The sequence below is a fragment of the Enhydra lutris genome, unplaced genomic scaffold, assembly GCF_002288905.1.
Source record: "Enhydra lutris kenyoni isolate GAN:26980312 unplaced genomic scaffold, ASM228890v2 scaffoldscaffold69, whole genome shotgun sequence".
Taxonomy (NCBI): domain Eukaryota; kingdom Metazoa; phylum Chordata; class Mammalia; order Carnivora; family Mustelidae; genus Enhydra; species Enhydra lutris.
In genome coordinates this window covers 9,535,878-9,548,726 of record NW_019154153.1, presented here as the reverse complement: position 1 = coordinate 9,548,726, position 12,849 = coordinate 9,535,878, and the positions used below count along the sequence as shown (strand labels likewise).

The following is a 12,849-nucleotide window of genomic DNA, read 5'->3' as shown; positions in this document are numbered from 1 at the left end:
GTTCAATACTTAACTGAGACATTAACACCTCTAGGTATCCTACCTTGATTCTGTCTTCAAGAAACAATATATGGGCACCTGGGTGGCTCAGTGGGTCAAAGCCTCTGCCTTTGGCTCAGGTCATGGTTCCAGGGTCCTGGGATTGAGCCCTACATCGGGCTCTCTGCTCGGCAGGGAGCCTACTTCCCCCTCTCTCTCTCTGCCTGTCTCTCTGCCTGTTTGTGATCTCTGTCAAATAAATAAATAAAATCTTTAAAAAAAAGAAGCAATATAACATGGTATCAAAGAACATCGCTCATGAATTCCAATTATTGCATCTGTGATCCTTGTCAAGTAATTTAACTTGTCTGTGCCTCAGTTTCTCTTGTGTAAATAGGGGATAATTTCTCATAGGATTCTTGAGAAAATTGAACAAGATACTATATATATAAGTGATTTGAAGAATCCATGAAATATGGTACGCCCTCAATATAGGCGAGCTATTCTTCTTTCTAAGATTGAGTTTAATTCCTTAGTTTTGTGGTCCCAGCCTTCCATGAAGTTGAGAAATGTGTGGAAGTCTTATCCATTTGTCTTGTAGCTGGAGAACCAGAAAGCTGAAATTATTACTCTTGACTCCCTTAGACCTAAGGCTTTGTGTGCAAGCTATGACAGTGGGCAAGATGCAAAGGAAAGAAACCAATCAAAGGTCGTCATCCAGTCAATTCCTGGCGGTCTGCTAGCAAATATTATCTTGGAAATGACTGTTTCAGATTCCTAGCTATTTATTTTTAATTTCTTTTAAAATTTTTATTTATTCATTTGACAGAGAGAGACAATGAGAGGGCACAAACAGGGGGAGCAGCAGAGGGAGAGGGAGAAACGGGCCCTCCACTGAGCAGAGAACCAAACACCAGGCTCAATTCCATGACCCTGGGATCAAGAACTAAGCTGAAGGTAGATGCTAACCATCTGAGCCACCCAGGCGCCCTGCTTCCTGGCTCTTTAAGGTAATTTGGCAGAGACAGCAACACCTTGAGCTGAATCCCTAAAGGGAGAAGCTATGCATAGCTATGTGTATCCATTTTTTTTAATTTTTTTTATTTCTTAAGTATCCAAAGGCAAAAGCACAATGTTAGAGATGACAGTCTTGACTTTGGGATAGCTTTTATGTGGCCTCATGCTGGTAGCTCCCCTATGTGCCAGTTCTCTGTTATTCTAAAGACATTCCTGGAGACCCAGGCTGCTATCTTCTGTTTGACTCTTCTAAAAATTTTGAAATACTTAATTCCCTGTATTAAATTCTTCATGGCTTTGATTATCTAGGATGGTTTCTGTTTCCTACACTGAACCCTAGCTAATGATTTAACTGGCCCCATTAATACCTTTCATTTCTTTCAACACAAACTTTGCAAGGCAGTCAGGGGCTAACTCCCTGCTTCCCAGATACCCCATGCTTTCTTCACATCTCCACTTTTCTTACACAGCTCTACCTGGTTCCACTCTTCGCTGGAATCATCTTCTACTAGAAGCTGCATTTTTAGAAAGCTCCTTAGTCCACATAAACAATTTTTATTCTGCAACTTTTGGCAGAAGCAACCCACAACAGTAAAGTAGAGATTAGGAAAGTTTGCATGCATAAACTCATAACCTAGCCAAGATGTAATGAATCATTTCCATATTTTCATAGAAGTCATAATGTACCTCGGAGATCTTTTCCTCAGGACTTCGTGAGGCTTTTCAATATCTATTTAATGCCTCTTACTCTAGTAAAAGAAATTTCTATAGTCCCAAGTTCAACATATAAATAGCATTAAGCTAAGTTATATTACCCTTGGGAAAATACAAGATTTTGAATCAAAAGAAGCCCGTTTAGACCAAAATATGTAATTGCTTCAATATAAAAAAATTTTAAGTAATGCTGGATTCCAACACCTTTCAATGTGAATTAGGGCATGAAGCCCAATCTACACTCAGATCATATATCTTAAGGTTTGGAGATACAGATTTTGATATCTTCTTGTTCAGTAATTTTAGTTTATCTGAGAAAATTATATAACTTAAGTAAAAGCAACATGGGACACCTGGGAGGCTCAGTCTCTTAAATGTCCAACTCTTGATTTTGGCTCAGGTCATGATCTCAGGGTGTCAGGCTCCAGGCTCAGCACAGTGTCTCTTAAGATTCTTTCTCCCTCTCCCCTGCTCTCACTCTCTCTCTAAGATAAATAAATAAACCTTTACAAAAATAAAAAATAAAAAACAGGGGGGAAAAGTAGCATGGAGAGCTTTAGGGTCTTGTGCAAATTTTTGTGAAATACTTTTTTTTTTTAACTACTTCTTTATTGAAAACTAAGGTTTAAATTTTTTTTTAAGATTTTATTTATTATTTGTGAAAAAGAGAGAGCATGAGCAGAGGGAGGAGCAGAGGGAGAAGCAGGGGCACACCGCTGAGCAGGGAGCCCAACACTGGTCTTGATCCCGAGATCATGACCTGAGCCAAAGGCAGCCACTTAACCGACTGAGCCACCCAGGCATCTCTGAAAACTAAGGTTTAAGCATGAGTCCAAGGAGCTGAGTTGGCAAGCTATTTGAGTAGATACACAACACTATACACTCAATGTTGTCTTGCTCCTCTGCCACTGACACACTGCCAAAGGAAAACTCTGAGTACTCCAACTCTCTCTTCTCTTAAACCCAGTTCATTCTTAGAAGGCAACTTAGTCATGACATCTCCAGTCACTATCTTTCCAACCTCCACATATGGCCAGTGCATTTGTTTCCTATTGCTGCTATAACAAATTACCACAAATTTAGTGAGTTAAAACAAAACCCATTTATTTTCTCACAGTTAGGAGGTCAGAATTCCAGGGGGACTCAGATGAATCCTTAAGTTAAAGTCTCATTGATACGTTGGCTGGCAAACTGTGGAAAGAGCCAAGATCCCCTTCAACAGACGAACAGATAAAGATGATGTGGTCCATATATACAATGGAATATTATGCCCCCATCAGAAAAGATGAATCCCTAACTTTCGTATCACATGGATGGAACTGGAGGAGATTATGCTGAGTGAAATAAGTCAAGCAGAGAAAGTCAATTCTGATACAGTTTCACTTACTTGTAGAGCATAAGGAATAACATGGAGGACATTAGGAGAAGGAAAGGAAAAGTGAATGGGGGAAATCAGAGGGGGAGATGAACCATGAGAGACTGTGGACTCTGAGAAACAAACTGAAGGTTTTGGAAAGGAAGGGGGTAGAGGGATGGGTGAGCCCGGTGGTGGGTATTAAGGAGGGCACATATTGCATGGAGAACTGGGTGTGATGCATAAACAATGAATCTTGGAAAACTGAAAAAATAAAATTAAACTATAAATAAATAAATAAATAAATAAGCAAGCAAGCTGGCTGGTGTGGACTCTTTTCTGGAGACTGTGAGGGAGAATCCATGTCCAGACTCATTCAGTTTCCTGACACAATGGTCCACATTTCCTTGCTGGCTGTCAAGCAGGTGTCATTCTCAGCTTCTAGAGAGTGTCCACTGTCTTTGGCTTATTCTCTCTCCTTCAAATCCAGAAACAGTGTTCCAAATCCTTCTAGAGTTTCAACCCAATCTGACTTCTCTTGCATCTCTGACTTCCTCTTCTGTCTTCTTCTGGATTAAGGGTTCATGTGCTTATGTTGGATCTACATAGAAAATCGAGAATCTCCCTTTTTTAACATCAAATGATTAGTAACCTTAATTATCTCTGCAAATTTCCCTTTTGCCGTGTAAGGTAATATATTCATAGTCCCAGGGATTAGAGACTATGAATCTTCTTAGGGGCCATAATTCTGTCAACAACCATCACACATGTCTGGAACTGAGGCTTTCTAGCTAGAGTACTTACTTCTTATAGCATTCAAAGACCAAGAAGGAAAAATCTCTTTATTCACAGATGTCCATTTCAAATCCCTGAAAGATAACACTTATTTGTTAAATCCTATAATCATTGCCAAGCAATAAATATATTTATACTCTCCTGTCCAATGACTTTTACCAAAAAATGTGGAAAGTAGTTTGGTCATATGTGAATTATTATTACATGATCATTATGCTGGATAAGGCATGATGTGTGTTTGACAGTATGTGGTTATGTGTGACAATCAGAATAAAGTGAATTTTTGTGTCTCTGTGTGTGTATGTCTGTATGTGTATATATATCTATTTTTTTTCTTTACCCAATCATCTGCTGATGGATGCTTAGTTTGTTTCCATGTCTTGGCTAATGTCAGTAATGCTACCATGAACATGGGGTGCAGATATCTCTTTGAGTTAGAGACTTTGTTTCCTTTGGATAAATCCAGAAGTGAAATTACTAGATCATATGGTAAGTCAATTTTTTTAATTTTTTGAGGAACCTCCATACTGTTTTCTATAGTGGGTATTCCAAATTACAGTCCCACCAACAATGCACAATACTAGAGTGGAATATTATGCTGCCATAAAAAAGAAGGACATCCTGCCATTTGCAACAACATAGATGGAAATTGAAGGCGTTATACTAAGTAAAATAAGACAGAGAAAGACAAATGCTTTATGGTCTCACTTATATGTGGGATCTAGAGAAGAAGATGATGGGGGAGAAAGAGAAGGGGGAGAAGAGGAAGGAGAAGAAGGAGAAGGGGAAGAAGAAGAAGAAGCTCACTGATACAGAGAACAGATTAGTGGTTGCCAGAGATGGGGGTGGGAGGTGGGGGATATGGGTGAAGATAGTCAAAAGATACAAAGTTTCAGATAAATAAGGCCAAGTGCTGTAATGTATAGCATGCCGGCTATAGTTAAGAATACTGTGTTGTATATTTCAAAGTTGCTAAGAAAGTAGATCTAAAAATTCTCATTATAGGAAAAAAGTGTGTAACTTCATAAGGTGATGAATGTTAACTAAACTGATTCAGATAATCATTTTGCAATATATACATATATCAAACCATTATGTTGTACACCTGAAACTAATACAATGTTATGTGTCAATTATATCTCAATTTGTTAAAACTTCTGTGAAGTATTTTTCATTTCTTCCTCAGAAAAATCACCGATTTTGTTCCTCATTCATGTCATCTCACTGCCAACAAGGGGGAATTTACATGTTTACAAACCTGCTCCTCAAGGAACAAAATAAAATTTAATTGTAAAGACTTTCCACATCTCAAGATTCATATATATCTTAATGCAAAACAGGTGGTTATCAGCATTTCTTCCTAAGATGGCAACATCAGCAGAACAAATCCTGTAGAAGATTTTAGCCTTCATTTTCTTCCTGTGAGGAATTCTGATGAGAATCGCTCCTCCTCTGACATCCACAGCAAGTTCCCTTTGCTCTAGAGACAGTGTCCGTTTTCCAGCACAAAAGTGATTGCACAAAACGTATTTTTAGTAAAACATACGTAATATGTGTTTTGGGTACAAGAAGTAATGTCAGTTATTACTCATGGACCTAAAGCCCACATCATATGAATAATGTTGATTGAATGTGGTGAAAAGTATTCACAGTAACAGAATCTCAGATTTTGTTTTTTTTCCCCTGAAAGGGATCAGGGCTCAAAAACCTTGTAAACCAGATCATCCTACAAGCTTACATTTGAAATGTACATGAGAAAAATTATAGATAATGTGTTATTAGAGGAATAATTACGGGAAGTATTTGTATCTTACTTCTATGAGCAAGTTCAGACTAGACATTGTCTCAGATATACTCACCAATAGGGGTCACCCTCCTCTATCTCTGACTTTTGCAAAGGATAACAATACAATTATCCTAAAAGCTTTTGAGATTCGAGCTTGATTCTAAACCGCTTTTATTCTGGGTTTTAAGCAAGACTGAGCCTATTCTGAGGTCTGACGGAAATTAGGGTAAAGAGATCTACTTAGGATGAAAAATGAGTAGAGGATAAAGGGGCTATGGAAAAATGGCAGTGGTGACAATATTTTGGAGAGTCAATGGATACCACGCCAGCAGTATTTGCAGTGACAAAAGACCCCTTAGCAAAGATATTAGTAACACCTATTGCAATATGGCAGGGCCGTCTCAGTGTAGACATCTCCCAGAACCAGTAGTGAAAGCACTGGGCCTTACCCAGTGCTGCACACAGAAGGCATCATCAGCAAACCAGTGAAACAGGAGGCAAATAAATATCATAGTGTATCACATGTAAGCCACTTTTCAGAGATAAGCGTCCAGGCAGACTGGATGGTGGCAAAGCCAGAGAAATCATTCTTCTTTTTAAAGTGTTATTATTATTTAGTTTTGCCCCCTAGATCGGAGTAACCTCGGAAAAAATGGTTTCCTCATGAAAGAAACAGTTCTGAATGTAATTATCTTTAATCACAAATCTAGAATTGATCCTGTGGCATTCTTTTCCTCTGAGCAAACACTACCAATTCACAAATAGAGAAACATGTCATTTTTATGTGTAATACAATTTTTTAATAAATATGCTCATTTATATTAGTATATATCAGAAATCTCAAATACAAAAACAGTTGCATTCATATAGTTAAAATTCTATCTGCAGCTCCCTCCTCTGTTCACTTTCTTTAAATGCAGTTTCCTTTCTGTCTTTTAGAATAATTCACTTTGGCAGTATTTGTTTATTCCAAAATTTCCAGGAGATTTTCTTTGGAGAACTCCATTTCTGTTACCTAACATTATTTCTTTTTGCTAAATTAAGCAGCTACAATGTCAGAGCAAAGAGCACAAAATCTATTACAAAGATTAAATTCCTTTCATCAACATTTATTTTAATCACAAGATACATTTCAAGCCTATAATGTTTTTTGTTTAAACTGGAAAGTCGGCCCAAATCATTCAGATGTTGTTTTTTTAGGCTGACTGTTAGGTATCTTTCACATAGTTCCATACCCATACATACTTTTTGGATGGATTACACCACCAACACTTGATCAAAACTTTCTCACAGTAAATTTTAAGGCAATAAACAAGAATAGTCCTGTCAGAAACTGTTGAGTTGGCTATGCTTGTATTATCACAGTGTCTGGGACGTGGCTTGTCATCTAGACACAAGGAAGGTCCATTTGGGCAAGAACTCATTTTGCTCACAGCTGGTGTCATCACTAAAAATAGTGGGGAGCACTGAGTCATTGGCCAATACGTATTTGTTGAATGAATAAATGAGTGCTTAAGACCATTCACCAGATTCCTGCTGCTTTCAGGATAAGGACAAAACTCTTCAATTTAAATACTTTGTTCTCAGGGGCCTCTCTACCTATATCTCTTGAGGAGACTACTAATTCCTGAACTGTGAGGCAGAACTGCTTTGCCCCAAGACAGTTCTTGGATATTCCAGAAGACAATCAGTTGCTTGACTACCAAAATAGACGAATCACCACACTGTGGATAGATTTTACCAGATTAATTTTCTGAAGGCAAACAAACTCCCAAGATCTTGTCAGACACTTCTCCAAACATCACTGTATCAGTTAGGAGAAGATAGATCATGCTGAGGTAACAAACAGTCCTAAGCTCTTTGTGGCCTACAACACCTGAGGTTAGTTCTTCTCACAACAGCATGTGTCCTCAACTGATCAACAGTGGGGCCCTGCATAATAGTCACCCTCAGTCCAGCAGTGCCCACGATGAGGGCAAAGAAACCCTCCAGTACACGCCAGTCAGGGTGACAGAGGGAAGAGAATGGCAGGGCACATGCTGCCTCCTAAAGCTTCTGCCTGGGAGTCCTGCACGATGCTTCTGCTCAAAGTTTTATTAGCCAAAGCCAATTGTATTCACACCTGAAGTTAATTAACAGGGCAAGAGTATATATTCTCCTCTGGGGAAGGGATACAAATACTGGTTAACAATAATACCTTCTACTACCACCATGTACTGAAAAATAGAATGTAGAATGTCAAATCAGTCATTCAGTGACATCTGAGTCTAAACCCAGGTTATTCTCACAAAAACTAGGAAGAAAAGGAGCAAAATATGTCATTTATTTTTTTCTTTGACAACTGTAGAAATAAATGCTAAAAATTATTTTCACTAAAAACAACAGTTATAAAAACTATTATAAAATTAAAAACAGTTACAGAATTGCTTCCAAATCGGAAAAGATAAAAACGAATTTAAGAACATCTATATGGCAAAGATAAAAAACAAAAGAAAGAGCAAGGTTAAATAAAAGATATAAAGCAAGACACCAGAAGACTATACATAGAAATTATAACCACATGCACAAAAGGCTTAGAGTCCCATGATGAAAGGCAAATACTATTTAAAAAGTAAAAACCGGGGGCACCAGGGTGGTTCAGTGGGTTAAAGCCTCTGCCTTCGGCTTAGGTCATGATCCCAGGGTCCTGGAATGCACATGCATCGGGCTCTCTGCTCAGCCTACCTCTCTGCCTACTTGTGATCACTGTCTGTCAAATAAATAAATAAAATCTTTAAAATAAAATAAAAATAAAAGTAAAAGTAAAAACCAACTATGTACCACTTGAAGGCACAAACCTGAAGTAAAGTAAAACAGAAAAGGTAAAAATAAATGAGTGATTTAAATTGTAAACACAAACAAAAAGAAGGAACAGAAATGGTATGGCCAGTGATTTCCACCTGCGCTACAAGATAGAGCTCGAGGGCAAGTTTGGACATGAGTTTCTGGACAGAAAGCTTAGGTATGCCAACAACAGTAGTTACAGAAATGGTGTCATGACCAGAAAGGAGGCTTACGTGCACAAGAATATAATGGAGGAACTGAAGAGAATTATTGATGATAGTGAAATTACAGAAGATGATGCTTTGTGGCCTCCCTCTGACAAAGTTGGCCAACAGGAGCTTAACACTGTAATTGCAGGGGCACCTGGGTGGCTCAGTCGGTTAAGTGTGTGCCTTTGGCTCAGGTCACGATCTCATGGGTCCTGGGATGGAGCCCAGAGTCGGGCTCCCTGCTCAGTGGGGAGCCTGCTATTCCCTTGTCCTCTGTGCCTACCCCTGATTATGTCCGCCCTCTCTCTCAAATAAATAATATCTTTTTTAAAAAAAACTGTAATTGGAGAAGAACACATTTCTTTTACTCCATCTAAAACAGGTTCTCTTACTGATGTAAATCAGTCCAAGAGTCCTGAAGGCCTTCAAGTATTTTACTATTTGGGGGTCCCTGGTTTCAGCACAGGTTATGATCTCAGGGTTATGAGATGGAGCCTGCGTTGGGCTCTGTGCTCAGCAGAGCGTCTGCTGGAGATTCTCTCCCTCTGCCCCTCCCCTTGCTCCTGCTCTCACTCTCTCTCTCTCTCTCTAAAATAAATAAATCTTTAAAAAACAAAACCAAAAACAAAACCTATAAAAGATATGCAAATTTTATGGATAAAATTATAATGCTTTGTTGGAACACATTAAGTTGGACTTAAATGGCATCTTACTATACACTTCCTTTTGTGCTTCATTTTTGTCCCTCAGTATTATGTTCTTCACATTCCTCCATTGACATGTATATATCAGGAGTTGTGCCCCAAAACACATCACACATGGCCATAAGGGGACAAACACTACAGTATTGCTTCTAATAGACTTAAATTGGGCACAATTTGAATCCCATAAATAGACTTAAAAAGTCAATACTTCATAAAAAGTCAATTATCCTTAGATTATTCTATAAATGCCATAAAATTCCAATTACAATTCAAGAGGGTTTTTTAGTAAAACTTGACAGGCTAATTCTAAAATGTACAGAGAAAAGCAAAAGGCCAAGAATAGCCAAGACAGTTTTTTAAAAAGAGAAGAACAGATTAGGGAGACTTGCCCTATAAATGTGAAGACTTAACATAAAGCTGTAGTTCTGAGATAGGGAGTATATAGTAACGGAGATGTTTACAGTTCTAGTAAACGACACAGGAAAAGCAGAGAAATCAGAAGTAGAGCGACACACACAAGAAAGCCTGAAGTTGCAGAAGAAGCATTACAGATCAGTCATTTAAGAATGATCTATCCAGGGGCGCCTGGGTGGCTCAGTGGGTTGAGCCTCTGCCTTTGGTTCTCTCTGCCTCTGCCTCCCCCTTCTCTCTGCCTGCCTCTCTGCCTGCTTGTGATCTCTGTCTGTCAAATAAATAAATAAAATCTTTAAAAAAAAAGGTCTATCCATAGTTGTTATTGGGATAACTTGTAAGGTGGGAAGACTTGAGATTGTAACATGTCACCTCTACCCAAATTATTCTAGAAATCCAATACAATTTTAATTAACAGAATTGTCCAGAGAAGTTTTTCTTAAAGAATGCAAGCATGCAGGGGTGCCTGGCTGCTGGGTCAGGGGAGCGTGCAACTCCTGATCTCAGGATTGGGGGTTCAAGCCCCATGCTGGGTGTAGAAATTACTTAAAATAAGATCGTAAAAAGGGGTGGGGGATGCATGCACACAGACACACAAATACTAAACTATAAAAGAAATAATGGATATATTTAGCTATATCCAAATTTAGACTGCCTTTATAATAAAAGGCAATATAAATAAAAGTAATTGACCAACCAAAAATCAGAATAATGCATTTGTAATATATAGAGAGAAAGTTATATGACACAGGGACATTGCAGATCATTAGAAACAATGTACTTGGGGTGCCTGGGTGGCTCAGTGGGTTAAAGCCTCTGCCTTCGGCTCAGGTCATGATCCCAGGGTCCTGGGATCGAGCCCCACATCGGGCTCTCTGCTCAGCAGGGAGCCTGCTTCCCCCGCCCCCCGCCTGCTCTCTGCCTACTTGTGATCTCTGTCTGTCAAATAAATAAATAAAATCTTTAAAACAAAAGTAAAATATAAACAATGAATAGAAAACTCTTCAAAACATATAGACAATTTACAGAAGAGGAAAATAAAAATAAATACATCAGAAGATACTTAAACTCAATATGAACCAGAGAATTGTTCATTAAAAAAACAATATCATTCCAGCCACCACACTGGTAAAATTAAAAAGCCAAGTTAAATGTTTACCACTTGGTAATTAAAACACCCCACACCCTTGGGGTGCCTGGGTGGCTCAGTTGGTTAGGCGTCCTACTCTTGGTTCCCACACAGGTCATGATCTCATCATCATGGGATCCAGCCCTGGGTCATCTCCATGCTGAGTGCGGAGTTGACTTCAGATTCTCTCTTCCTCCCCTAGCCCCTTAGCACTCTCTCTTTTTCCCTCTCTTTAAAATAAATAAATAAAATGTTAGTAAATAAATAAATGAAATACCCACTGTCTTCTATAATCACTACTAGATTAAATGAAAAACCTAAACATCAAAGATTAAAAATATTGCACTTTCAGAATATGACCAGTGCTGTAGAGATAAATTAATAGGTTTCTATGATTTCATTATTAAGAAGGAATGAAAAAATTTTAAACCAACTTTCCAGTTGAAAACACTAGGGAAGGGGCATCTGGGTGGCTCAGTGGGTTGGACCTCTGCCTTCGGCTCAGGTCATGGTCTCAGGGTCCTGGGATTGAGCCCCATGTTGGGCTCTCTGCTCAGCAGGAAGCCTGATTCCCCCCTCTCTCTCTGCCTGCTGCTCTGCCTACTTGTGATCTCTCTCTCTGTGTCAAATAAATAAAATCTTTAAAAAAAAATAAAGAAAACACTAGGGAAAAGGTCAAACAAACAAGAAAACAGAAGGAAGAAAAAAATAATGTACAATCTAGTAATTGCAAAACAGAACTGATAAATAAATCTAAAGATGGCTGGAAAGGGAGGGGAAAGCAAATAATAAAATAATCAAATATAAAATCTGAAAATTTAAAATAAAATTCCCCAAAAAGAAATTGTAGATTAGAAAAGGGATATGTCTGAGTATTTTTTAATCCTAATGATGTAAATTGTTCTCTTGGAAAATTAGAATCACCAAAACAGACTCATGATGTATTACAAACATGAGTAAGGCCAATGAATTGTTATTAAAGAATTATCTCTAAAAGTAGTTCTAGGCCAGTGAATATTAGCAGAAAGTACAATGAACCTGTCAAGGATTAGGTATTTTCTATGCTGTATAAACTGTTCTAGGTCCTAAGAAAAGATGGACTGCTATCCAATCCATTTGTGGTAACTAGCAGTAACCCCTGGTATAAAACAAACACAGCCAAGTTTGTAAAAAATAAAAGTAAACTTCAGACTATTGGATGTGCAGTATTAGTCTGTAGTGTCTATTTTGTTGGGAAAGAAGAGATTGAGGTGAGTTAATAGAGATACAAATGTGAGAAGTTGATGAATTTAAAGGAAAATGAACCAGCCATCAAGACCTTGTGAGGGGAGGTCAAAATTGAAGAATTTACCGAATGTCAACATTCTTGCAAGCACAAAAATGAGAGAAGCAAAAAACACAGAAGGATTTAACTAATAACCACTAAAAGAGGTTGAAACAGTTATATCACACTTAGGGCTCTTCAGTCGACTTCTCCAAGCTATTATTAGGAAACTAACAAATGCAAATGAAATGAGTGGTAAATTAGAGATGGAGCCCTATGGGTTCTAGCTGTTATGAATCACTCTCAGTGGCTATGACGCCCACCCAGAGAGCTCGTAGTAAGATAGTGTCCACAGATATCAGTAGCATTTATGCATATAAAAGTAATCATCTTTAGTAGCTTTTGATTAAAGCTAGCAGATTACAAGTCATACACAAAAATTGTAATGAAACATTGCAGCAGTGATGAAATTGTACATCAAGGTGAGAGGTTGCTGGGGGTGGGGGCAGGAGGGAGAAAAAGATGGGCGAAAGAAGCCATGTTTCCACAGAACCTGTTTCTATTCATCTGCCTTCCATGTCACTTGTCTTTATATTCTAATTGTGCTGTCTTTATATTCTAATTATGTTTTTTGGCTTTATTAATTGTCTAGTTGGCTGTTTAA

General features: G+C 38.2%; 1 protein-coding gene across 1 annotated transcript; it reads left to right on the top strand.

Annotated features, from left to right (window-relative positions):
* Positions 1 to 8,566: 8,566 nt before the first annotated feature.
* LOC111159709 (protein mago nashi homolog) lies at positions 8,567 to 12,849 on the top strand. The gene is made up of 4 exons (XM_022522268.1): positions 8,567 to 8,808; positions 9,010 to 9,157; positions 12,004 to 12,171; positions 12,838 to 12,849. Exons 1-4 carry the CDS (start codon positions 8,567 to 8,569, stop codon positions 12,847 to 12,849), a joined length of 570 nt encoding a protein of 189 aa, XP_022377976.1.